Raw genomic sequence first — 27,389 nt, 5'->3', positions numbered from 1 at the left:
TCTGTGACCCTGACTGCCTCCCCAAATCCGAGCTTCTTCTTCCCTGAGCAGAGTGTCAGAGCGTGATAGGGTGGGTGTGGCTGCTTCTCCTCCCCATGTTGATGTAGCTCCCGCTCCTGTTTCCCACAGTTCTCCAAGTCCATGGTCCTAGATGTATACAGCGACTATGTGAACAACTTCACCAACGCCATGTCCATCATCAAGAAGGCCTGTCTCACCAAGCCAGCGTTCCTTGAGTTTCTCAAGGTAGCCTGGGGCCAAGTACTCTTTAGTCCCTAGGGATGGACTTGGGGGAGGTGCCTCAGGAGAGAAGGGCCATTGTCTCACCCTCTGTGGTGTCATGGCTGTGGGCTAGATTATCTAGGAAACCCAGTTTCTGGGGCAAACCTGGCACACAGGTGGATCTGTACGGTGAGTGTCACTGTTGGCCCGTGTTCCCACGGGCGGTGGCTTCCTTGTTTGTGAAGTGACATGAGCATCCCCAGGTCTTGCAAGCACAAGGTTCAAGGCTGTGGGAAGTTGCAGAATTCTCGAGCAGCTGCAGCTAGGCTCCTGTATCCTCTGTGGCAGGGTGGGTGAGGGGCATGGCTCTGCCTGCAGGGACCTGTGTCCAAAAGAGGACACAAGTAGATGAGATGTTGGGGCTTTGGCAAAAGAGCCCCATGCCCCAGTGAAGAGGACGTGGGCCAGGAAGGCTCTCTTAAGGGGGGAGCCGTCTGACACGGGTCTTAGGGAGACAGCTGTTTCCAGTGTAAATATTGACAAGGGTCAGAGGCAGGACTGAGGGAGCAGGCCAGGCTGGAAGGATTCTGAGGGTATAAGATAAGAGCATAAGGATGCTCCGGCAGGCAGTGTGGTTTAGATTGGGCTTCTCTGGGTCTTCGGGCCTTGGTGTGGTATTTAAGGTATTGAGGAGCCATTGAAGAGCTTTGAACTGGGATAGAGTCTTGTGTGGTAGCCATGAGGTTGTCAGGGACATGGGCCAGGACCCAAAGGAGACATGTAGGTAGAGCAAGCAGGCAGACACGAGGCAGGACAGGAAGACCCTCATGGCTACCCTCACTCTGGCCCAGGCTTGTGTTCTTAATTTCACAGACGGGATGATAGTGATGGCTCTGTATAGACAGCAGTGAGCAAACTGTTGGGTTTTCCAGTTTTGCCTTTGGTTGGGAAGCCTTCAGTGGCTGTTCTGGTCCCCTGGGGGTGTGGCTTAAAAAGGGTGTACCATGTGGGAGCGTCCCTGACTGTGGAGCCCAGGGAGAGAGGTTCCTGGGGCAAGGACTAGGTCTGGACCCTTGCTGTTGACGATGGACAAGTGACATATGACTTTGTCCCCACAGCGGCGGCAGGTGTGCAGTACGGACCGAGTCACCCTCTATGGGTTGATGGTGAAACCTGTTCAGAGATTTCCACAGTTCATCCTCCTACTCCAGGTACTGCCTGGGGCTCCCCAAGGCTCAGGGGACAAGTGTGGGTAAGAAGGCTTAGGTGGCTGTCATCCATAGCCCATTCCTATGGCAGCTCATTATGCTCAGTAGCATTAAAAAAGATTTATTTTAAAATATGTGTATGGATGTGTGTCTGTGTGTGGGCTTGTGGGAGTGAATGCTGGTGCCTTTGGAGGCAGGGGACGTTGGATCCAATAATGCTAGAATTCCAGACAGTTTTGAGCCACCCGAGATAGATGTTGGGAAATTGAAATTGAGTCTTCTGCAAGAGCTGAAAGCTCTCTTAAGCACTGAGCCATCTCTCTAGTCAGTAGGTAGGTGTGTGTGTGCGCGCGCGCGTGTGCGCGCGCGTGTGCGCGCGCGTGTGTATTTTCACAGTGAACACATGGCGGTCAGAGGACAACTTGCATAAATCTGTTATGTTCTTCCATGTGGGTCCCAAGGATTGAATTCAGGTCCACCGGTTTGGTGGCAATGCCTTTAGCTGCTGAGCCTTGTCTTCAGCCTGTCAGCGTGAGTTACACCTTGCTCTCATAGGAGGGGAACAAGGCTTAGCATTTCAGGACTTAACCTACTGTCAGCCAACCTCTCTTGGTCAGACATCACTTAAACGTGAACACAGGATGCCTGAAGCAGTGTCAACCCCATGTAAGACCCTGTGGTCAGAAGTCCTCAGACAGTATGACCTGGCTTCTGAGAGACAGCTGCCAGGCTGAGGACCTGGCAGCGTCTTCGCCTCTGCCTCAGAGATGCTGCGCTGTGGGCATGGGCTCTGAGCCGAGTACACCTTTTAACAAGTCAGTACTGAGTGTCCATGGAGACTTCTGCTCTCGGCCCACTGCCCCTCAGTGTGCAGGGCTGTGCCCCTCAGTGTGCAGGGCTGTACCTCTCAGTGTGCAGGGCTGTGGTGTCAAGCACGTTCCCACTGAGCAGGTGTCCCCACTGTCCATCTGTGAACTTTCCTCACTAAAACCCTGGATGGAGTAGACGATAATTTTCAATTCCTCCATCTCCTCAGCCCCTGGCAGCCACTCCTCCCTCTGACTTTCTGTCTCGGAGATTTGATAATTCTAGAAGCTGCCTCTAATGGAATTGCAGAGTGTTTGACTCTGATGATGTCGTGTCCTCAACATTCAGCCGTGTTGTAGCCTGGGCCAGAGTGGCCTTCCTCCCAAGGCCCAGGGGTGACTGTTTATCATTTTGTCCCCACCCTCTCGGATACTGGTTACCTCCTTACCGGGCTATTGTGATCGGCTCTGCAATGAACTTGGGTGGACAAGTGTCTCCTGGAGACGTCGTTAATGAAGTTCTTTTGTGCGCATGCCCAGAACAAACCACATGGTCATTTTGTCTCTATTCCCTAGGCCTTAGCCTCTGACTTCTATGTCCAGTTCCTTGGTTTCATTGCAAGCTGCAGGCTTCAGGCCTGGTCTGTGTAGACTGTGAGGACAAGGCTTTGACTCCAGAGTAGAGGGAGGTGCTGCACGCTTGCGCGTGTGTGTGTGTGTGTGTGTGTGTGTGTGTGTGTGTGTGTATACATGCTGTTGCACATCTTATTCATGCTCTCTCTGGCCCTGGCAGGACATGCTGAAGAACACTCCCCGGGGCCACCCTGACAGGTTGTCGCTGCAGCTAGCCCTCACGGAGCTGGAGACGCTGGCTGAGAAGCTGAACGAGCAGAAGCGGTTGGCCGACCAGGTGGCTGAGATCCAGCAGCTGACCAAGAGTGTCAGTGACCGCAGCAGCCTCAACAAGGTGGGTGTGCGTCACCTGTCACTTCTGCAGCTGTGCGTCACCTGTCCCTCCTGCAGCTGTGTGTCACCTGTTACTTCTGCAGCTGTGCGTCACCTGTCCCTCCTGCAGCTGTGTGTCACCTGTTACTTCTGCAGCTGTGCGTCACCTGTTACTTCTGCAGCTGTGCGTCACCTGTCACTTCTGCAGCTGTGCGTCACCTGTCATTTCTGCAGCTGTGCGTCACCTGTTACTTCTGCAGCTGTGTGTCACCTGTCCCTCCTGCAGCTAGCTGTGTGTCACCTGTCACTTCTGCAGCTTCCCTGGGGTCCCTCACTAGGTGGCAGTGTTCTCTGAGGGAGGGAAGCTTGATCCACTGAATAGAACATTCATTGTGATTCACGGTATTTTAGGATAAAAGAAAGTTTTGTTTATTAGTCTCATTACCAAGACAGAAACTAGAAACCATAGGCTACTAATATAGTTAGGAGAATGGATCTGAGAAGTCTTCATGTAATACACACACACACACACACACACACACACACACACACACACACACACTCACTCACACACACACACTCACACACACACTCACACACACACACTCACTCACACACACTCACACACACTCACACACACACACACACACATACACTCACACACACAAATACATATAAATATGTAAAAAGATATATAATGGGACAATGTCTAGTTAAAGCGATCTGTAACCTCGTGTTTTTTCACCTGTCCACTTTGTTCCCAGAAATAACAACTCTGAGACTTAATATTTCGTGAAAAAAATGCCTAGGCGAAAAGCTTTGCTTATTTCCTGACTAGTTCATAACTTAATTACCTATTCATTTTAGTCTAAGTCATGTGGTGTGGCTGGTTACCTGGTCCTCAGTTAACACGACCATCTTCTTCTGTGACTGGGGCGAATCTCCTGCCTGACTATCTCCCAGAATCCTCTCTCTCTGCTGGATGCCCCACCTTCTAATCCTGCCTTAGCTCATTGGCCATAGGCTTTTTTACTGACCTACTAAGGGGTGAAACTTCCGTTCATCGCATAAGAGCCTGCCTCTGCCTCCCCATGATGGGATTATAGGCGTGCACCGCCATGCCCAGTTTCTGCAGTGCTGGGGATGGAACCTAGGATTTTATGCACGTTAAGCAAGTGCTTTCCTCACTGAGGTCGAAATGCAGGTTTTCAGGCAGCGTGCTGGTGAACATCTGTGATTCTAGTATTAGGAGACAGAGGTACGAAGAGCCAGAGTTTCAGACCAGCCTGGGCTGCATAGGGAGTTCTAGGCCAGCCAGGGTTACAGATAAGAAAAAAAGAAAAGACAAGATCAGTCGCTGTGGGCTGCAGTCCTTCTGTTTCCTGCCAGCATGAGGGGCTTGGTGTGAGTCCCTCACTGCCCCACGCAGGCCTGGAGACCCTACGCTTACTGACTGTAGGATGAGGTAGACAGGGATGGTCCGCTGGTGAGGTGACCTCTCCAGGGCCTACCAGATGGGTGTTTCCAGAGAGGGGACATGGTGTGAGGTCACAGGAAATGGTTGATGTCCTGGGGACTCCCAAAGGCTGATGGCTGGCTGTTGCTAGGAAGAGATTTCAGTTGTGTGGAAAGATTGTCCAGGAGGGTGGCCTGGGAAATGGCTGCTCCTTATTGTCACCACGCTTGCCTGTGTGGTGAGCTCGATAGCTAGGACCGCAGTCTTTGACTTTTGTATATGACCTTCAGTGCTGGTCACGGGATCAGGCTGGGCTGGGTCACCTGAGGTCCCGAAGTCCTGAGCTTCAGGCACTCCCATGCCGTGGCCCCTCTGAGCCACAGTCAGGCAGGTTGCAGGCGCGCTTGGGTCCTCGTTGTTCTTTTAAGAAAGTGGAAGCCATTGGAGGCATTTAAAAAGTATGGCATGCCATGAGCCTCAGATTCGAGGGCTGGAAGAGCTGGCGTGCCACCCGACCTGTGTGGTTCCTTTCACCTGAGGTCGGCTGCCCACTTCCGGTTGATCTCACTGTGACGTCTCACAGAGGGTACCTGTCGGCATCCGGTTTGCTTCCTCTGTTCTGGGAGCCCAGAATCTGGCGTGTGTGGCAAGGAAAAAGGGGAGCAGCGCCCTTTCTTTGGGGAGCTTCCCATTCAGGATGGCTTCCCTGGGGACCAGTGCCTCCCCTCCCCGGACAGTACTGACTCCTCATGCCCCAAGCCTGCCATTTTGGAATGTCTCTGGAGAGAGGGCGTCAATTCCCAAAGCTCCCTGTGCTGGCCTCTGTGTTCGAGAGGCTGCTTTTTCTAGCAGTGGATAATGCCCACCAGGGGGAGGGACATCAGTTGGTACCGCCCTGGGAAGAGCTTTCTATTCTCTTCTGCTGCATGCATGCATGCATGCATGCATGCCTGCCTGCCTGCCTGCCTGCCCACCCGCCCGCCTGCCTTCAGACATAGTAGGAGGTAGCTAGGGAGACCAGTTTGATATCAGGCTAGGGGATGGATAATCTGAGCCTCAGTTTCCCCCTCTGTGTGAAGGTTGAGCTGGCCACGTGTGGATGCTAATTCGGAGAGGGCGTCAGGCTGCACGCTGTGCCCTCCCGCCCAGGGGCGTCTTTGGACAGTCTGGTCCTGTCGAGGATCGGATCAGTGTTTGGCCTCTGTCCATCACCCAGAGAGAAGCGGAAATGAAACTGGGAGTGGGCAGAAAGAGCCCCGTGAGCTGTTTCTAAACAGCCGACTCAGGAGCCTCCAGAGGGACGCTGGGGCAACAGCGAGGCTTTCTTTCCCTTTTTAAATCTGCGTAAGGGACAGGGCTGAAGGCCTGATGCCCAAGGGACTTTCCTCTTCCCAGTGTAGGTCCTGGCAATCGGGGCTGCTATGGTGGAGGCGGAAGGTCACGGGCTGGGTTGTGTTTCCATGAGCTGGGTCTGCCTTGCTTAGGGACACTGTGGGGGAGACGTGGGGGACCTCGAGGCTTCGGTAAGGTGGGAACGGCGTAACCATTCCAGTTCCTGTGGCAGAGCTGGGCACTGCCACACAATGCAGGGAGACAAAGCAGAGGGTGTCTCTCCTGTGTGGGTGCTGGGTGCCGGGGCGTTGTAGGCGCTGTGCACATGCAGAATCTGTACCTTAGGGGCGCTAAGCGGATGAAGTCCGTGTGGGATGCTTCTGAGTCCCACAGTGCCCACCATGCAGCAGGGTCACTGCCGCTAGGAGCTTAGTTGGTGTGTCTCCTTGAGGAGTGCTCTGGGAAGCAGGGTCCTCTCCGAGGGAGGCCAGCAGGGCGAGGTTGGAACCAAGACAATCAGAATCACACCATTCGGTAACAGATTTCACAGCCCCCCCCATAAAACCCTATAAGGAAAAGGATATTTCTCAGAGGGATTGGCATGCTTTGGGGGTGGTACAAGTGAGGTGGGGTGCGTTGATTCAGGTGCTTGGGCTCTGAGAGCCGTTGGTTTCTTTAGAACAGGCATGGTTAACTGGAAGATCCATTTTCACCCCCTTACTCTGTTTCATCCTCTGCAAGGGATGGTGTGGGTCACTTCCAGGTCAAGTGTCTCCGAAAAACCATGTCTCTCCATGACAGAGATGGTCTTAAACATTGGCATTGAAACAACAGGGTCCTCAGTGGGTGACCACTGCACGCTTAAAGCTAAGGCGTCCTATACCCTCCCAGGGCCACACTCAGGAGCGCCCTGGGCCTGTTCAGTGTGCTCTGCTGTGGCCTTCGAACCGTGGTCTGTGTTTGCCTGGTGTAACGGCTTTGTGAATTTCTTAGCTAGACTCAGTAGATACCATGTTCATTACTGTGTGATCTGAGCAGTGGAGGTACCTGCTGAGGGTGGTTACAGGATCCTAAGGCATGTGTGTGTGGTGTGTGTGTATGTGTGTGGTGTGTGTGTGTGGTGTGGTGTGGTGTGGTGTGGTGTGGTGTGTGTGTATGTGTGTGTGGTATGTGATATGTGTGTGGTGTGGTGTGTGTGTGGTATGTGATGTGTGTGTGGTGTGATATGTGTGTGTTTGGTGTGTGTGTATGTGTGGTGTGTGTGTTATATGTTGTGTATGTGTGGTGTATGTGTTATATGTTGTGTATGTGTGGTGTATGTGTGTGTTATATGTTGTGTATGTGTGGTGTTTGTGTGTGTGTGTGTGTGTGTGTATGTGTGTGATGTGTGTGTGTGGTGTGTGGTATGTGGTATGTGTGTGTATGTGTACGTGTATGTGTGGTGTGTGTGTGTGATGGCAGGAGCCAGCTCATCTGAGAAAGAGGCTACTGCTGGGTTCTGCTCTGGCAAGAGTGGCTGTCCAGGCTCCCCTCCATCTCCCTGGAACAGAGAACCCAATGTGTGTGCCCTGGCCTTCTCTGTCCAATGTGCCTTATTATCTAGTGACAGATGTTGACTCTGGGTCCTCTACCTCTTCCAGCCACCATCTTTGTTTTGTTTTAAATATAGAATCTCTAGCCCAGGCTGTCCTCAAATTCCCTGTGTAGCTGAGGATGACCTTAAACTCTCCATCCCCCTGCCTCCACCTCCCAAGTGCTGGGATCGAAGGTGTGTGCTACCACACTAGGTTTATGTGGTACAGGGGATTGGAACCCAGGGTTTGATGTATAAAAGGTGAGCACTCCACCAGCTAAGCTGTACCCTGGGCCTTCTGCCACTTTAGAGATAGTGTAGTCCCTGTGTAGTCCAGGCTGGCCTGAGCCTCATGGTACCCCTCCCAACCCCCCACTCCCCAAGTGCTGCAGCTACTTTAGGCATATGTATGTTACCATACACTATCCTGGATCTTCTTTTCTACGAGGTGGGAGAGGTTCCAAACCTCTGGCCTGGCTGTCTGGGGAGCATCCCGGATCACACCCTCAGTGTTGACCTTCTCTGTTCCTTCCCTTCTCCAGCTGTTGACCTCTGGCCAGCGGCAGCTGCTTCTGTGTGAGACACTGACTGAGACGGTGTATGGAGACCGAGGGCAGCTGATCAAGTCCAAGGAGCGCAGGGTCTTCCTGCTCAATGACATGCTGGTCTGCGCCAACATCAACTTCAAGTAAGAGCCTGGCACAGGGTGGGACGTCCCCTTCCAGGGACCTTTGCTGTTTGGTTCCCTCTCCCCAGCCTCCGTCATGGCACCACCATAACCCTGTTAGGTCTCAGACTCTTCACCTTCCTCTACCTCCCTCACGCCCCGCTTTGTCCTAGGTAGGGGCATCTCTGACCCCAGACTTACTGTTACTCCCGGGCCAGAGCTGTGTGCTACAGTTTCCCTTAATCCCTCAGCCTGACAGCCTTGAAACTGAAGAGGGTCTTCCTTGTATCTACCCCAGATCCCTGCGTTTTTGACTCACATGGGATTCCGGGGTCTCAGGGCTGCTGGTATCCACTCAGAGCCCACCCAGAGGAGTGTGTTTCTGCCCTGTAGGCATGGTTTCCAGCCCATGGGAGGCTGTAGAAGCTCTGGGCTGTGGGCTTAGCCTGAGATAGAAGGAACTGGGCTGTGAGGAAGGTGGCCTGTGGCTGCTGCTGGGACCTCACATATGGTTAGCACAGGAATTCACACAAATGTCAAGACCTTTGACTATTTGGGTGATGTAACAAGCTGGGGCTGCCCTGCCCCAGGCCATGGGAGCCGGGACTCAACGCTCTGCAAAGGCCCAGACCTCATTCAGCAGGGGAATTCACAGGAAGTGTTCACTCCCAGCTTGGGTACTCACTGTGTGTGTGTGTGTCTGTGTGTCAGTGTGTCTGTGTGTCTGTGTGTCTGTGTATGTAAATGCTCATGTGTGTGTGCATGTGCAGGTATGTATATGTGTATATGTGTGTGTGCACATGTGTGTTTCCATGTGTATGTGTGTGCACATGTGCATGTGCATGTTTGTGTGTGTGTGTGTGCATTTGCATGTGCCCATATGTGTATGAGTATGTGCATGTGTGTATATGTGTGTGTACATGTATGTGTGCATGTGTATATATGTATGCACAGGTCAGAGCACAGTCTTTAGAGTCAGTTCTCACTCCTCTCATTATTTGTATCCTGGGGATCAAACTCAGGTCAGCAGGCTTGGTGGCAAGTTCCGTTATCCCCTGAGCCACCGGGACAGTCCCCGGCACTGTGAGTCTTATGTCTCATTATATCCAGACACCCAGCAGCAGGGGTGGGAGCATGACCACCGCTCTTCTCGGCCTTACAGTGTTCAGGGTTGATCATATGAGAGGAATGGGTGTAAGTGCTCAAGTTTGGGGACCCTGGTTTGTCAATGTGGCTGAGTCACTTAACTTTGCTGAGTTTCTGTTCTGGATCCCAGAGTGGCTGGGGAGGTTGCTGTCAGAATCGGAGAGGAGGGCGGGTTGCGCCCCAGTGAGGCCTTCTGGATAGTTGCCCTCTGGTCACACCTGGCCTAGGTGGCCCGGCCTCCACTCTGGAGTTGTCCTTCCCTCCATGCCTGCTTCCCAGGCCGTTGGCTCACCCCCAGAGTCCTCAGCCTCACAGGAGTGCGCAGTCTCAGTAACACTTACCCCTTTTGTCTCTTCTCCAGGCCCTCCAACCACAGGTAGGTAGCTTGTGGCTTGGGGACTCAGGCATGTGACTCTGATTCTAGGCCTGGCTCCCCGGTGTTAATGCCTTGGTGTGGGTTTTCTGCACTGCCTGGCCTGGCTGGGTTTGGGCCTAAGGTCTTAGCTTGTGCTGCCTGGTGCCTGGCTAAGCGAAGGTGCTGGGTGCTGGAGCTTTGCTGCCTCTGGGCTGGGCTGCAGCAGGCTCTCCAGCGCTCTTCTTCTATCCCACAGGGGCCAGCTAGAGATCAGCAGCCTGGTACCTCTGGGGCCCAAGTACGTGGTGAAGTGGAACACAGCTCTGCCTCAGGTGCAGGTGGTAGAGGTGGGTCAGGATGGTGGCACCTACGACAAAGACAATCTGCTCATCCAGCATGCTGGAGCCAAGAAGGCCACTGCTGCAGGGCAGGCCCAGAGTGAGTACCACTGGCTGCTGCCTGTCACCTGTGAGTTGTAGAACCGGGGCCAGGGACCACAGGTTGGTGGGGCCTGGGCCGAGAGAGTCTTGCTGTTGTAGCTCAGTGCAGAGCTGCGACTTCCCTTGCACATGTGCGTCCCCGTGGTCTCATGGCTGTCGCACACCCTGCACACATTCCCTACCCTGAATTAGACGCCCTCACAGGAACACAGGCCAAGTGTGACTTGGCTATTAACTGCCTCCTGTGGGCTCTTGGACAGGTGCCTTCTGTCTGTACCTAGTGTGCTTCCTGGTACAGCGAGGAACTTACCCCATGACCCACAGGGGTGGTAGGGAACTCAGGTCTGTCTATCTGTCTGTCTGTCTGTCTGTCTCTTCCCGGGTCCCTGTCTTCTCATCCTGACCCAATCTCTTAGACTCTGCTTGAAGACAGGAGCACCGTGCCTGGTAGCATCTCCCTGTCTGTCTTCTACTTGCAAAATGGTCTCCACTCCTGTGCACATGGACCAGTGCAGTAGCTTCTGGCTGCTCTCCTCCCTCTCTTTGTCCCTCTAGTCCCCTCCACCTGCCCCAGAACTGTCCCTTTCACGTGTGGCCTGTGTATGTTGTAGGATGCCATCACAACCTGAGTGGTCTGATGCTCTTGGGATACAGGCCTGCGTGGCCATCTTGGGGACATCTGCCTACTTCCTCCTTCCCTCCCACCCTTTGATGTGGCTCCTTGGCCTCCTGGGGTCCTGGCCCGGGAGTGTAGAGCCTTCAGCTGCAGGGTCTTCCCCAGTCTGGGCCCTTTCTCGTTGTTTGAGTGGAGGGTATCCTCAGTTACCGTCTCCAAGCCGACCTCTGCCGAGCTGAGCCTGGGCCAAAGCCCCGTCCAGGCTGAGTTTTCTTGTTGTTACTTTTCTCATTGCTGTGATAAAATATCTTTAAAAAAAAAGCAAGTTAAGGAAGGAATGCTTAGTTTGGGAGGTCCCAACAGGAGGCGTGTGAGGTGGCTGCTCACATTGCTTTTAAAGTCAGAAAGCAAAGAGAGGTGCATGGCGGTGGTCAGGTCCCTTTTAGTTCAGCCCAGGGCCCACGTTCCTTCCGAGAGGTTCTTCCCACTTCGGTTCCCACTAATCTGGCAGCTCCTCACGGAGCTCAGAACTGTGTCTCCCAGGCGATTCCAGAGCCTATAGACTTGACAGTGTTAAGGACAATGGCTGACGGCTGGCCTCCCAGAACCTCCGTTTTAGCCAGGGTCTGGTGCCCAGAGACACTAAACCGCAGGCCTGGCCGGCAGATCGGAGCACTGCACGCGGCACCTGCCATTAGTGACCGGAGCTCCAGTTTCACTTCCCCTCCCCGCAGCGACTCTGCCCACAGCCCTGCCTGGGCGCTTGCCTCACTGGGCCCCAAACTCTGGAAATTTTGAGGCATGGTTGCGACAGATGCTCAGTCCCTCTGAGGCAGTACCACTGTGCCCCCTTCCAGAGAGAGGGGCGGTCCCCAGTCCCTTTGTCCCTCTTGGGTCCCTTCAGCCTAACTTCATACCCTTCTTCTGCCCACTCCCAGACTGTTGCTCTGGGGACCCCTGTGTCCCTGACTCTCTCCCTCTGCAGCCTGACCCCCTTGAAAGGGGAGAGGCTCTGTAGATCCCTGGTTGGCCTTAGATTATTTTTTAATCACATTGTTATGCAAATAAGGACACAGAGAAGGCTCTCTGCCGTGAACATATGTGCTTTCAGCCCTTGAGCGGGAGTAAAATCCAAACAAAACACAAACTAGATAAAAATAACACTACATGTCGGGCAGTGATTGCGCATGCCTTTAATCCCAGCACTTGGGAGGCAGAGGCAGGTGGATTTCTGAGTTCGAGGCCAGCCTGGTCTACAGAGTGAGTTCCAGGACAGCCAGAGCTACATAGAGAAACCCTGTCTCGAAAAACCAAAAAAAAAAAAAAAAAGAAAAAAGAAAAAAGAAAGAAAGAAAGAAAAGAAAAGAAAAGAAAAGAAAAGAAAAGAAAAGAAGAGGAAAGAAAAACAACACTACAGGACAATAAATAATATTCCTGTCCACAGTATAAATGTATGGTGACAGTTGTTTTGTTTCACTGAGCCTGAACTGCTCACACTATAGACACTGCATGCTTTCCTATGAGTGGGTCCCCCAAAATCCTACAGGGCACCTTACATGGAACCCCATTTTCCCATCAACGTCCATTCCTTGAGCATTTTCTGTCAGTGAGTGCGTCCTTACCATCCCGTGTACCCCTGTACTGATTCCCGTTGATCGTGACACAGCTTCACTCAGCTCCTAAACCCTCAAAACCTCTGACTCCACGCAGAAGAATGTGGCACTAAAGTCACACAGGTGTGGGATGCGCACCTGCTTCTTAGCCGATCACAGTGAAAATTCAGAAACAGGCCTTGGCTCCCTTAGCCAGCCTGAGAAACCCTGGCCTAGCGTGCACCACCCTGTTCCCAAGGTGGCATCCAAGGACTTTTCTCTGCATCATCTTGCCTGTCCCCTTGCTCTGTCTCTCCCTGTCCCCCGTGTCCCCTGTATTTGTATCAACATCTGAGCTCTAGGCCCGCCCATTCCTGGCCCACCACTGGCCTGTTGCTCTGGAACCTTTCTCCCAAGCATTCTCTACCATCTGGTTAATTCACTCCCCTCCCCCACTGTCTGCCCAACCCTCAGGGTCCTAAGTCCCATAAGAGCAGGGACCCTGCTTGCCCTGCATAGCAGGGCCCCACTATGAGTCACTGAACAGTATGCTGTTCACAGGCTGCTAGGAGCCTCATACTCTTCTCTGGCTTGCCCATACCCATCACATTCTGGCCCGTCGAAGGCTCCGCAGTTCTCCGAGCGTGGCTGATTTAGTCTTATGGTCCTTGTGAACCTCCGTATAGACTGACTATGGCACCATCCCAGGTGCGGCACCTTCCTTCTGCTGGGACCTCCGTCCCAAAGCCTGGCCCACATTTTCTTCAGCATTTCCATTGGCTCTTCTCTGTGGACATGGCTGACTTATTATCCCTGTCAGCTTCCTGATGATAGGACACCTTCCGCAGCCCCAAGGCTGATCCCTGTGTCTTCTCTACCAGACAAGGTGTACCTGGGCCCCCCACGCCTCTTCCAGGAGCTGCAGGACCTGCAGAAGGACCTGGCCGTGGTGGAGCAGATCACCCTCCTCATCAGCACCTTGCATGGCACTTACCAGGTAGGTGTGGCCCCTGGGGTGGTGAGGGAGCTGCCCCTGCATGGTACCCCTTTGTGCCCTGGCTCTGAGCAGGGAGCAGTTGTAAAGGCTGGGACCACCGACCCTCTCAGAAAGCTTTGCATATGTCTGGTATCTTAGGGTTTTACTGCTGTGAGCAGACACCAGGACCAAGGCAACTCTTATAAGGACAACATTTAATTGGAGCTGGCTTACAGGTTCAGAGGTTCAGTCCATTATCATCAAGGCAGGAACATGGCAGCCTCCAGGCAGGCATGGTGCAGGAGGAGCTGAGAGTTCTACTTCTTGTTCCTAAGGCAGCTAGGAGACTGGCTTTCAGGCAGCTTTGATTAGGGTCTTAAAGCCCACACCCACAGTGACACACCTACTCTAACAAGGCCACACCCACTCCAACAGGGCCACACCCACTCTAACAAGGCCACACCCACTCCAACAAGGCCACACCCACTCCAACAAGGCCATACCCCTCATAGTACCACTCCCTGGGCCAAAGCATGTACAAAACATCACATCTGTCTTTGTGCACTAGTTGGAGGTCCTACAGTTCCTCCCCGGCCTCTGTCCCAGGCTTCAGAGCATCCTCTCAGGTGTCTCTCTGAGAGGAAGCAGCAGTGGGGTGGCTCTCATCTAGGCTTGGGAGGTCCTGTATATAGACGGGATTGCCTCCCGTGTGACTAAATGCGCAGCCTTGTTGAAGGCTTTATCCCATGTGCCCCGGGTGCCGTGACTGTGTTAGGTTTTCTGTGGTTTTTCTCGGGAGCCAGGGGACTGTGGTGACCTCTTCTCTCCCCAACACTAGAATCTGAACATGACTGTGGCCCAAGACTGGTGCCTGGCGCTGCAGAGGCTGATGCGGGTGAAGGAGGAGGAGATTCACTCGGCCAACAAGTGCCGCCTGAGGCTGCTGCTCCCCGGGAAGCCAGACAAGTGAGGAGGGGGTGTGGGAGGGAGGGGCTGCCCCCAGTGAGGGGGAGGGTCAGAGAGAGAGCGCCTGGGACCTCCTCCTGCTTGCTGCAACTGCTGTGATAAGAGAGAGACGGTGCACACCCACGGTGGGCCATGCCCAGGATGGCACCTAACACTAAGTAGGTACTTAGGAATGAGCTGGGATTGAAGGGTCATCTTGCTGACATCTTGGGTTAGCTTGGTTTTGGTTGGCAGACTCACCGGGCCTACCATGTCATACCCACTTCCCTCACCTCAGCCTGTGACATCCCAGATCTTCATAGATAGACCCAGCCGCCTCTTTCAGGTCCTCTGCTCACAAGATTCTGCTGTGGGGCTCCTCCCTGGTCTGGAGGCAGCGAATAGCCCACCCCGCAGGCAGGCAGGCAGGCAGGCAGGCAGGCAGGCAGGCAGGCAGGCAGGCAGGCAGGCAGGCAGACTAACAGGGAAAGGCCCTCTCAGAGCTTTGTAGGACTTGAGTATCCTCACTTTACAAACAAGGAAGTGGGGCCAGGCTCAGGACCCCTGAGCTTTGCTTGTGAGCGTCTCTGCAGGAGGTGGGATCTGAGCAGTGGGAGTCAGGGAACCGCTTGCTCGCTGCTTGGCTCCTCAGAGCGTGGGCCTCTGAGGTCGGGAAAGAGGTCCAAGAAGAGAGCAGGGCCCTGATGTTTGAATGTGGGCGGCTGTAGCTTGAGCTTCGGAAGGTGTCCCCTCCTCTGCTGCCCCCTCCTCTGCTGCCTCCTCTCCTGTGCCTTATTCTCCTGGGCACCTAGAGACTGAGAGGCACTGCCTTGCCCACTTCCAGGGGGTGGGCTTACTCACAGGACTCTAAGGGGCCCTGCTGCTCTGAGGTGACTTCCAGTCTTCTCTATTCCTCCCTCCCTCCATCCTTCCCACCCCTACCCTTCCATCCTTCCTCCATCCCTCCCTCTTTCTCATCCCTCCTTCCTTCCACCTTCTCTCCTTTCTGCCCTCCCTCCTGTCCTCCCTCCTTCCTCTTTTCCTGCCATGTGTCCACTCTGCAGTCATCTCCCGAGTGAGTGCCCACCAGCCGTTGGGGAGAGACAGTATGAAGTCCTTTCCCCTAGCTCTGGAGGCCAGTGAATCACTGGCAGCTGATGGTGCCAGGATCTTAGCTGGGCATAAAGCCAGGGGTGTTGGGGGTGCTGGGACTGGGCTGCCAAGAATGGCTTAGCTTCTCGGCCCAGGTGCCCCCTGCCCATCACAGAGGGTGGAGGGAGGTCCCCCCAAGTGGGTGGAGTTTGCCAGGCCACAGGCCCCTTCCAAGGCCTTCTGTGGAGCTCAGCTGCTATACCAGGCACTCATAGGTCCTGCCTTGTCTCTCTGTCCACAGGTCTGGCCGGCCCATCAGTTTCATGGTGGTCTTCATCACCCCGAACCCCCTGAGCAAGATTTCCTGGGTCAACAGATTACACTTGGCAAAGATTGGACTAAGTGAGTACAGGCTGGGGGCAGAGCCAGGGCGGGGCAGGGAGAGCAGCTGGGGTTGTGAGCTGGAGATGGTCAGTGAACAGGGCGTGTCCCAGTGGGAGGGAGGCGGTGCCATGCAGACCACTCCCTCCCTCTCTAAGCCTTGGCTTTCTTGTCGATGAGTTATTGGGATTTGACACAAACTGAATTAGCTGCCAGGGGGAGGTGATTCCTGCCTGACTGCTAACCAGCTGAGGGAGCACACGCTGGTGGCACCTAATCACCACTGATACACATCTCAGTACGTTAAAATAAATAAATACCAGGCTGGAGGCTTGCAAAATCCCACGGACATCTTTTTTTCATAAGCTCCCTGAGGTAGGTCTTTGAGAACTTAAAAAAAAAAATCATTGTGGACTCGGGCCCAGAGAGGTGCAGTAACTTTTATGAAATCACACAGCAGGTAGGGTTAGATGTAGGATTCAGACACCAGGCATTGTGCTTCCAGGGCCTCTGCCACTTCCCAGGGCCTCCACCACCTCACTTGCCTCTGTCCCAACCCTGCCAGATTAACATGCAGTGGGTTGTAAGATTGTATCTGTTTGTTTTATGGCTAGGGTCCTGGACAGTCAGGACTGTATGGTAGAGGTCTAGCTGATACTGGGAGCATCTTTGTTTACCTTGACTGTGTATGTGATCTTTCTGTAGATGAGTTTTTTTTTAATTTTTTATTTTATATACGGGTGTTTTGTCTGCATGTGTATCTACTCCACATGCATGCAGTACCCTCAGAGGCCAGAAGAGGGCATCAGATCTTCTGGAACTGGAGCTACAGATGGTTGTGAGCCACCATGTGGGTGCTGGGAATCGAACGTGGGTCCTCTGGACAAGCAGCTGGTGCTCTTAACCACTGAGCTATCTTTCCAGCTCCTCCAATAGGTTTAAAAAACATTCCTGAATGAGGAGTCAGGCCTCTGTCAGCTGCCTTTCATTCATTAAAAACCCTTTTCATTTGTCTCATATAGCAGTGTGTGTATGTGTGTGTATATGTGTGTGTGCATGCGTGAGTGTGTGATGTGTGCATGTAAGTATGTGTGTATGTGTGAGTATATGTGTGTGTGTGTGTCAGGATGCGTGTGTGCGCACAAGCATGCATGCGTGTATGTGTGTGCATGCATGTGTGTATGTGTGTGTGTGAACATGTGCATGCATGTGTGTGTGTATGTGTGTGAGAGCATGTGTATGCATGTGTGAGTGTATGTGTGTCTAGGTGCGTATGTACACAAAAGCATGCATATGTGTATGTGTGTGTGAGCATGTACATGCATGTGTGAGTGCATGTGTGTGTGTATGTATGTGAGAGCATGTGTATGCATGTGTGAGTGCATGTGTGTGTGTGTACTCGTTCAGAGGCCAGAGGCCAGCCTCAGGTGTTCCCCGGACACCATCCACTTTAAAAGCCAAGACCACGTGTGTGTTTGTCTGCATAGATGTCTGTGTACCACTTGCATGCCATGGAAGGCTGGAAGAGGATGAAGAAGCCCCTGGAAATGCAGTTATAGGCAGTTGTGAGCCATCATGTGGGTGCTGGGAACTGAACCTGGGTCCTCTGGCAAAGCAGCTCTTAATCACTGAGCCGCCTCCCCAGCTCCCCATGTTTGTTCTAGGGCTGACTGAGTGAGCTAGGCTGGGCGGCCAGCAAGCTGCAAGGGTCTATTAGTCTGTTCAGTACTGCAGTGACACTCATAGGTGACCATTTCCAGCTTTGTTTGCTCCATTCCCTATGTAGCCCTGGCTGTCCTGGAACTCACTACGTAGACCAGGCTGGCCTTGGACTCACAGAGATCCACCTGCCTCTGCTTCCCCCATCCCCTGGTAATTTTAGGCATAAAGGACCCTGACAAAACTCAGAAGGCTCTCTGCTCTCGAGGAACTTGAATTTGGGATGGACACACGGACATTAAGTGGAGTGCTGGACTGTGAAGGGGGTGAAGTGGGACCATGTGGCTGTCACTAAGAGTGAGGGCTGTGTCAGGGAGAAGCCATGGGACGATCTGGGCCAAGTGATCCAGGTGTGGCAGCCACAAGTGTGCAGGTCCTGGGGCAGCAGCAGTGGGTGGTTCACAGTGGCCAGAGCAGGGTGTGTGTGTGTGTGTGTGTGTGTATGTGAGAGCATGTGTATGCATGTGTGCATGAATGTGTGTGTGTGTGTGTGTATGTATGTGAGAACATGTGTATGCATGTGTGCATGAATGTGTGTGTGTGTGTGTGTGTGTGTGTGTGTGTGTGTGTGAAAGAGCTAGGTGTTGTCTCAGATGGCCATGGTGTTCTGTAGAGCAGAGGTGAGACTTGCAGGCGAGTCTAGAAGGAAGACTTGTTAGAGGAACTTGTTCTGGGTGTGCGCTGAAGGTACTCACTGGAACATGGGGAGCCTGGGTGGGACATCACAGTTGGGTTTGCATCCAAGTGAGGTGTTCTGCTGCTGGGCACAGGGCCCCGGGGAGGATGGGGAGGGGTGTGTGGCTCTGTAGGAGCTGGGATTAGAGGTGTCTGCTTGGTCAGTGCCCTGGCTCTGGGTCTAGGGCTGGTGTTGCCAGACCTGAGCTCTTCAGAGGGTGAAGAGAAGGCTTTATTTAAGATAAGACTTGGAGATTCTGGCCCTTGGAAGGCTAAGGTGGTGCCCCCTGCTGGGCCTTGGGGGCAGGAACATGCTGCCTTCCCAACTATGTACGGCCAGGTGGGCCAATGCCTAAACCCATTGTAAGCCCCTCTCTGCCTCCCCGCACCCCTGCCTCCTTACCCCTGCCCTCCTGCCCCTTCCCCTGTACCCCTCGTCCCCCCCTCCCTTCCTTCCTTCCTTTTTGTTTCCTTCTTCCTTCCTCCTTGTCCCCCTCTTCCTTCCCTTCTACTGTCTGGATGGAGCTAGGGCTTCACACATGCTCGGCAAGGCTCTCGCTTGACTAACATCCTCACTTCTCCTTTTCCTTCTGTTTTGAGGCTGGGGAGGGGGGCCACCCCTGCTCCCTGAGCTGAATTTACTTTGTCACCCAGGCAGGCTTTGAACTCACCACCCTTCCACATCAGCTCCCCAGGTACCTGAATCACAGGCCTGAGCTCCCAGGCTGGGTTTTCAGGCAGTGTCCTAGTAGAACCTGGACGGTCTGCGGAATTGGGCTGATTCTGCTGGGCCTGGCACTGACTGAGCCCGTGGACTGTCTTATCTCCACGCATAGTCACTTCAGCAGCCTTAATAGGAGAGTCGTTTGAAATTATATTTGAATGCTGGGTCCCCTAGGGCTTGAATAACTTGTGCTTTTCATTTGGCTGCTTTTGTTTCTCATCTGCAGTGTCGTGTGTGTGTGTGTGTGTATGTGTGCGTGCGCGTGTGCACGCATGTGTGTACATGTATGTGTGTGCATATGTGTGTGCATGTGTTATGTGTGTATGTATTTGTATATATGTATGTGTGTATATGTATGTGTGCATGTATGTATGTATGTATGTGTATGCATATTGTATGTATGTATACATATGTGTGTGCATGTATGTGTTTGTGTGTGTGCACACATATATATGTGTTTTTATATGTGTGTGTGCACGAGCATGTGTGTGTTTGTGTGTATGTGAGTGTGTATATGTGTGAGTGTATGTATGTGTGTGCAAGCACATATATGTGTGTTTGTGTGTATATGTGTGTGAGCATGCACAAGCATGTGTGTGTTTGTGTGTATGTGTGAGAGTGTGTGTTTGTGTGTGTGTGCACAAGCATGTGTGTGTGTGTATGTGTGAGAGTGTGTGTTTGTGTACAAGCATGTGTGTGTGTGTGTATGTGTGAGTGTATGTGTGTGTGATGTGCAAGGAGCAAGACCATGTTAAAGATGTGCCAGTCCTTTATCGTGTTTAATTTTCTTCTGCATCAGCGAGTCAGGATGGCAGCCCCCCCAAAGACTGAGTGAGGGACAGGAAAGCTTTGGCCTAGAAGGGGATCCTTTCTAAACACTGGCATTACCCTGTGATCCTGGGAAAGGCAGACCTCCTTCCTGAGCCCCAGTTTCCCCATCTGTGACAAGACTGGATCTCTAAGGACCCTTGCTTATTGCAGTACGGTCTCAGGCACACTGGAAGGTTCAGCAGGTGACTGGGCAGGCCTTATACCATGCGACCTGGAGCTAGAAGACACTGGTCCATAGTTCCAAGGCTTCTAGGCTGCTTTGTCCTGCCAGCTGTTAGCACCCAGCTCGGGGGGAATCAGAGAGTAGGGACCATGTGGGTGTTTCAGGCCACAGGGAGTGCAGGGAACTGGGGCGTTGGGTGTGTGTGGCAGCCCTGCACCCAGGAGTTTCAGCCTCCCATGGCAGTGCAGAGCTGGGCCAGACTCTGCCCCACCCATCACAGCTGCTAGCCTCTATACATAGAGGCTTGGTTATGGGTACACACAGAGGGCTCCAGAGAAGGAAGGAAAGGTCGGGGCTCTCAGAATTCTGCTGCCACCCCCCACCCCAGTTCTTAAAACTCTGCTCCCCGACCCTCATATCCCCAGGCCCCAGAACCTTTCCCTGACTGCTCTCCAGAGAAGGCCTGGGTGTGGCAGGCCCTTGTCACACCCACACTAGGAGGAGCCTCAGGGGCTTCAGGCAGGAGGCTGCACACAACCTGGGAGTCTCCCCGTGTCTCCTCTCTGGTGTAGCCTTCAGCTCTCTGTCTTCATGTCTACTCAGTACTGATGCAGGCCTGCAACCTTCGCCCTGGGAAGCCTGACTGTGTCCTAGGTCTAAATCTCATTAACTCTGCAAACCTTCCCTGTGCTAGGACCCCCTAAGCCAATGGTTCTCCTGGGGCCTGGGGATGTGAGTGAGGGTCAGGAGAGTCTTGAGAACTGGGGTGTAGCAGAACTGAGGAGAACCCCAACCTTCCCGGTACCGTGACCCTTCAGTGCAGTTCCTCGGGTTGCGGTGGCCCCTAACCATCAAATCATTTCAGCTGCTTCCCCATAACTATAATTTTGCCACGGTTATGAATCGTAATATAAATATCTTGTCTTCCGTTGGTCTTAGCTGACCCCTGTGAAAAGATCATTCGCTCCTCAAAGGGGTTGAGACCCACAGGTTGAGAACCACTGCTCTAAGCTTTTCCTGAATATGGTGGCCCTCTTCTCTGGGAAGGGGTACGAAGCCCTACACTCCAACTGGGAAGCTGTGGCCTTCAGCTGGCTTCCATGGATAGCATTGAGCGTTTCAGGGTGGGGTGGCTTAGGGGAAGGATGCTTGGCCTGGTGACTGGCTGTGACTGGTGACATCTCCCTGACTGGCTGTGACTGGTGGCTGTGACTGGTAGCATCTCCCTGACTGGCTGTGACTAGTAGTGTCTCCCTGTATCAGGCCGGCTGATGAGGAGGCCCTGAAGATGGCCGCGGATGTGGGAATTTTGAGACCAGAGGTCCGTGATGGTGAGGACCTCACCCTGGAGGCCGAGCACACAGCAGGGCTAGAGGTGGCTCAGCCTCTCCTCAAATTGTTAAGACCTCACTGATGGTCTTTCTAGGCTCCCCCCAACAACTCCAAATGACTGGAATTTGGTCCCCTGATTTCTAGATGGGGCAACAAGCTCATTGTCACACAGTGTGTTGAAGGCTGGGGTAGGTGGTGCCTAGGGTGCTTCTAGTAGGTTTGAGGAGATGCTTCCTAGGCTGGGGGAGGGGGTAAGGGGGGAGGGGGAAGGCTTCCATCCCTAGAGCTCCCTCCTGTGCCACAATGGCTCTTGAGTACCATGAGCGTTGCCAAACACGGCCCTAAATAAGCCTCCACTTAGTGTCAGTCGAAATCACCACTGTGCCGTTGGTGCGTCACCTGAATGTCACCTACCCCAGGTAGACTTTCCATGTTCAGTGGCCACAGCCTCCTCATCGGGTCTCAGCCGCTCTGGTTTTGTGACAGGGACAATGGCAGCGACAGATGGGGAGCCCACAACTCCATTTTCATTTAGCAATCTCAGTTGCACACAAGAAAGGCACCATCTGGAGGGAGAAGGTCAGATCGTTAAAAATATATATGGTGATGAAATGCCAGGGTCTGATAGGCTGGGGGGGAACAGGGGGACAGAGGGAGGAGCTGGGGGGAGCTGTGGGGGTGGGTGCTGTGCGTTCACCTATCTGGCTGTCAGGTGGGTGAGCGTCACAGGTCTCCTGCGTGGCATGGTGACTTTGGCTGTGAGTGTTCCCTGGGCAGGGATAGCATCTTAAATTGGGTTGTGTTTATTTACTGCTGGGCCTTAACTGAGAGGTAGCAGGGCAGGCCTTTTCCCACCGTGGCCTGAGCGTACTGTGCATCCAGCCCAATGGCTTACTTTCTTTACTGCGGTTCCCCGATGGGGCGACTTGTATGCATGTGCGGAAGTCGTGCTTGGCCTGACACATCTCTCACATGCTGGCTTTTTCCCCTCTTTCCCGTGACAGGGATATAGGTTTTATGGGACAGTTTCCAGGGCCCAGAGTGTGAAGGGCCACTTCTGGGGCCCATTAGGAAATGCTGTCACTGCTGAGGGCTTCAGACAGGGATGGGAGCCATCGGGGTCCCCGGCCAGCCTTTGTGCATTATAGGGAGCCTACAGCTTCTCCAGTGTGGTGGTCACCCATGTGACCACTCCAGTCTCTGTGACCCAGCTGGCGTTTGGGCTGGGTCTCTCTCAGGAGTGGTTCATCATTACACAGGCCAGCCTTTCTCTTTGGCCTTTCGTAAAAGCTGCTACTGTTGTGTTTGCATAGAAAGCACATGGATAGATAGTTTTGGCCTCCATGGACCAGCGGCACGGTAGAGAGCCTCCTGCTTCCACATCGCATGCACACCAGAATGGAGAAGCCCGTGGAGGAGCAGAGCCAACCCCGTTCCTTCAGTTATAATGCCTTGTGCCTCATAGGCTCATCTGAAGGGAAAACCACATTTAACCTCTAACCTCCCACACAGCACAGCTTAGCCCAGCCGACCTTTAGCACGTCCGGGTCATTTCCATTAGCCCAGGATCGAAGTGTGTGCTTAATCAAGTGTGTGTAGGCCATGTATATAAATAGCTGGGATAGAGCTCGGCTGTAATGCTTGCCTGGGCATGCCCAATATCCCGGGTGCCATCTTTAGAAATGAGGACAAACCAAGTTTGGATGCATGGACACACGTACATACATGCACGCATGGGAACCATACACAGGTGGGGGTTGGGAAATGTGACAAGATCCAAAAAGGCAACCTCCAGAAATGCCTGGTGTGCTGAGGTGGGTGACCTGGGGCTGGCTGTCTAGCATCTTGAGAGATGGCGCCACCTAGTGCCAGTCCAGGGAAGATCAATGCTCAGAATCCAAGGCTAGTCTCCGGCTTTCTCACCATGGCAAAGTGGATGGACTTAAATTGAGTCGCCCCAATCTGGAGACACTTGCAGTAATGAGGGATGTGACAGTTCTGGTGGGTTGGGACTGTTGAGAAGGGAGAATGGGGATGTGGTTAGGAGAGGAGCCCCCTGCAGAACGGGCTGGGGTAGCAGGGCAGCGTTCCCCGTAAAGGGACATCAAGAGCTGCGTGCTGAAACTGCTGACAATTGTGGAGCCTGGTGATCAGGAGATGCGGCTGGGAGGGAGGGTGGTCCTTGTGGCTCTTCTAGAAGAGTCTAGGGCTTACTCCAAGCCAACCAGGACACCACTGGTATTTTCAAATAGGGAGCAATGGGGTTCTGTGGAGGACTGGCTCTGGAGGCTGGGTGGAGGGCCGGTCACACATCCAAAAGAAGTGTGCCTTCCTGTTTTCCACCAAGGAGGAGTGTGGGCCTTAGGGAGGCTGTTGTCCCAACAGTTGATGACCTCTTCATGACCCCAGAGTTGTAGGCTCCCTGAAGGTTGGCATCTTCGGACAGAGCTAGCATTGGTCTGTGACAGCACACTGGGACTCAGAGTGGCCTTGTTAGAGTAGGCGTGGCCTTATTGAAGTAGGTGTGGCCTTGTTAGAGCAGGCGAGGTCTTGTTGGAGTAAGTGTGTCCCTGTAGGTGTGGCCGTATTGAGGGGTGTGTGGCCATGTTGGAGGGGTGTGGCCTTGTGTTCTTGTAGATTTAGTGTGAAGAACTTGGTTATTGGAGCCTAGAAGCCCCAAGTCCCCATGTGGGTCCTGCCTCATGCCAGTCAGGACCTAGTTTTGCTTCCTAGTCCCTCAGTGTCACCTCTATGGTGATGAGCACTTTATCCACATTTTATTACTGTGAATGCTGGCCAGGTTTTTTGTTTTTGTTTTTAGGGGGGATCATAGGTTTAGGGGTACATTCCACCATGGAAGGAAAGGAAGGCGTGAAGGCAGGGCCTTGAGGCAGCCGGTCACATCACATCTGCAGCCAGGAAGCATAGAGAGGTGGATGCTGGAGCTCAGCTCACTGTCTCCTTTCTGTTCAGCCCAGGACCCCAGCCTAGGGGATGGTGCCGCCCACGTTCAGGGTGGGCCTTCCCTCCTCAGTTAACCCAGGCTAGAAACTCCCTCACAGATTTGTCTCCATGGTGATTTAAGAGACTGTTAAGTTGCACTCGGTGTTAACCATCACACCTTGGTGCTTCCTGATACAGGGGCACACACACACACACACACACACACACACACACACACACACACGTGTCACACTGGCTGCTGTGGTCTGGTGTATAAGAAAGGAAGGCTTCTTAGTAGGCAGAATTTCTGGGGCTGATATTAGTTTCTTTCTGCCCCTTCCTCTCATTCATTCATGAAAATATTAAAATTTTTTTATGTATATTAGTATTTGTCTGCGTGAAATGTCTGTTCATGTTTGTGCCTTGTTTGGATCCCTTGGGCCTGGAGTTATAGACAGTTGTGAGCCATCTGTGGGTCCTGAGAATCAAACCTGGGTCCTCTGGAAGAGCAGCCAGGGCTCTCAGACTCTGAGCCATCTCTCCAGTCCCCTTGCCATTCATTCTTTGAGCCTGTGTGTTCTGAACTCTTAGTCTATGCCGGACGCTGCTGCAGGGTTAGTGGTGTATGTCGTAACCCAGACCCCGGCTCACAGCTTACGACCGAAGGACCTGTGGTGACAAGTCACAACTGTGTCTGTAGCTGACACTGATTCAGACGGGCATACAGACACCAAGGGAAACAGGACAGGCTTCGGTGACATTCAGAGGGGCTGTCATAGCCAGAGTGGTCGGGAAGGGCGTCTCAGAGGAGGCTGCCTTTGAGCAGAGCCTCCCCATCAAATGAGAAAGCACTGTCTGCTGGTGTGGATCTGCCCGTACCAGCAACTGTTAAGTCCAAAGCCACAGCGTCTGACTCAGTTCTTGGACACAGGAACCTTTGCTTAGCCTTCTCCAAAGGCTCCCATTCCACTCAGTGGACAGGTCTCACCTGGTCCAGTCCCGGCCTGGAACTCGCTGTGGAGCTGAGGGTGACCTTGAACTTCTGATGCTCCTGCCTCCACTTCTGAGGGCTGGACTATGGGTGTGTGCACCACACCTGATTCGTTCCATGCTGGGGATAGAACCCAGGAACTCTTGCATGCTAGGCAAATGCTCCATAGATGGAGCCACAACATACATCTAGATCTAGCCTTAAATCTCATCCCCACCCCGCTCACGGCTAGACCAGATGGCCATTGAGCCCCTAAGGTCTGTCTGTCTATACCTGCTGTCACCGGGGTTACAGGTACTCACTATCACAGGGGTGCTGAAGATTTGAACTCAGCCCCTCATGCTTGCACAGTGAGCGCTTTACCTACTGACCGTCTCCCCAGCCCACTCACCCTTTCACTGGCAAAGGAATTGAGACTCAGGGGGTTGGAATGTCTGCACAGGTTGATCCATGGTAGGGTCAGGCTGGGACTCTGCCCTTGGGTTTCCCAGATCCTCTGCCCGTGGTCCATAGACCAGTTCATAGCCCGATGCTCAGCTTCATTTCCGACCAAGCAGCATGTGGGGTGGGGGACTGATCAGAGCAATGAGGTCACTGTGGGACCTAGCCTGCTGGGGTCTGCGATGACTCCCAGGGCTGAGGGCCAGTCGCTATTGCTAGGGCTCACACCCTGACTAGTTTCATATACCCATTTCCTCTTGCTGCAGGGGAGGAGAACCAGCCAGGATGGCTGTGTCCCGATGAGGACAAGAAAAGCAAAGCCCCGTTCTGGTGCCCCATCCTGGCCTGCTGCGTCCCCGCTTTCTCCTCCCGGACCCTCAGTCTGCAGGTGAGTGGACCCGGCGTGTGGTAGCTGTGGAGGCCCTGCCTAGCCTGGGAGAACCAGTGTCTAGGTAGAGTTGTCACAGCTGGAAAGGCATGCCCAGTGTCTCAGTCCAGCTTAGAGACCCAGGGGGCCAAGCCATTTGTTCTTGTTCTGTGAGCTAGCTTTTCCGCGGAACGAACGAGGTCTGTGTGAGAATGACCAGCATGGGTCACGGGGTGGAAAATTCCATTATTTTGTGATAGTGGATACTAGCAACCTCATCTGTTGAAGTCTTGACTTTGGACTGTGCCCGACGCCACCAGGCCAAAGGGCTGCTTTGGTGGGACTGCCCTCATCCTGGCATGCTCTGTGACACTCATACCCTCTTACTTGCCCACTGCATTCTTTTCGTGTTAGCTTTACTTCTTATAATAGTGGTTAGAACGGCATTTCACAGGAGACGAAGGCCCAGCCAAAATGACAGTCAGTAAGGGGTTGGTTTCACCTGATGACAGTCTCCATGGTATTAACCACCAGGAAGCTCGCCCCCACAGCCGTCACTTGTCCCTTATGTCCTGGCAGAGCCCGCCCCTCCATCTGGAGCAACCGTTGTCTATCCTCTCCCAAGCAGATGAGGACCCTGAGCTCTGGGACGGGCGAGCGAGCGTGGGACCCAGCACAGATAAATAGTCGCAGGAGCCGTGCGGGCTGGGCTGTAGACTGGGGCGCTAAGAGCTGACAGAGCACCTTGGCGATGTAAGTTCATCGTTCATTCCTCCATTCATCTGTCTGTTCACGGGTCATCCCTGAGCACCTATTGAATGCTAGAACTGGGTGTGCAGTGGTGACCGGGACGTACGAGGTCCCCGCCTCATGCGGCCTTCAGTCTAGTGGACAAAGACAGGCAGGACCTCAGCACGCAGAAGGGAATCGAGGGGAATATAGAGAAGAGACACAGTAGGCATGGGGGAAATGGGGGCTATACAGTTAGCAAGTTCAGGGAGGCCCCTGAGGAGGTGGCATTAAACAGAGATCCATATAGCAAGAATGACACACACCCCAGAGGGCCCTGGGGACCCACATTCTAAGTGACCAAATCAATATGGAGCAGACAAATCAAAAAGGGAAGGCAGGGAATAGGATTGAGCTTGGCTTAATTGTCTCTTAAAGGAGCCATCTTCTAGTGCTGTGACAGTGGCTGTTACATTGCAATGTGAGTTCTGGAGGGGACACTGAGACTCTTGGCTCTGGGTGATGAGGCTAGGCCCTGGGCGAGGGAGACCGCGAGAATCTTGTAGTGTTTCATTCCCAGAGTCCCTATGGATCCAAGGCAGGCAGTGGTGTCATCTAGAACTTGATTTGAACCCGTGGAGGGGGGCTTTGTGCATAGAAGAGGAGGCCTGGAGTCCAGTGCAGGGGCCCTGCCAGAGGCTGGCCCAGCCTGGGCCCTGGAG

The 27,389-nt window shown here is 53.4% G+C and overlaps 1 protein-coding gene across 20 annotated transcripts in view; it reads left to right on the top strand.

The window, feature by feature from the left end:
* Arhgef10l (Rho guanine nucleotide exchange factor (GEF) 10-like) overlaps window positions 1–27,389 on the top strand; it is a 151,523-nt gene that overhangs the window by 87,521 nt on the left and 36,613 nt on the right. For 7 of the 20 annotated variants that reach the window (NM_001112722.1, NM_001290803.1, XM_030253820.1 and 4 more), the window contains 10 exons: window positions 130–246; window positions 1,341–1,433; window positions 3,030–3,203; window positions 8,085–8,230; window positions 9,717–9,731; window positions 9,967–10,148; window positions 13,240–13,355; window positions 14,173–14,300; window positions 15,673–15,773; window positions 25,838–25,959. In NM_001112722.1, the coding sequence (NP_001106193.1) occupies window positions 130–246; window positions 1,341–1,433; window positions 3,030–3,203; window positions 8,085–8,230; window positions 9,717–9,731; window positions 9,967–10,148; window positions 13,240–13,355; window positions 14,173–14,300; window positions 15,673–15,773; window positions 25,838–25,959 (1,194 nt within the window). Of the gene's footprint in view, window positions 1–129; window positions 247–1,340; window positions 1,434–3,029; window positions 3,204–8,084; window positions 8,231–9,716; window positions 9,732–9,960; window positions 10,149–13,239; window positions 13,356–14,172; window positions 14,301–15,672; window positions 15,774–25,837; window positions 25,960–26,517; window positions 26,692–27,389 lie in introns of all 20 variants that reach the window. The other 13 variants (XM_030253821.1, XM_030253822.1, NM_001112723.1 and 10 more) reach the window with 6 other exon arrangements.

The sequence above is a fragment of the Mus musculus genome, chromosome 4 (assembly GCF_000001635.26).
Source record: "Mus musculus strain C57BL/6J chromosome 4, GRCm38.p6 C57BL/6J".
Classification (NCBI taxonomy): domain Eukaryota; kingdom Metazoa; phylum Chordata; class Mammalia; order Rodentia; family Muridae; genus Mus; species Mus musculus.
This window is presented reverse-complemented; position numbering and strand designations above follow the sequence as displayed.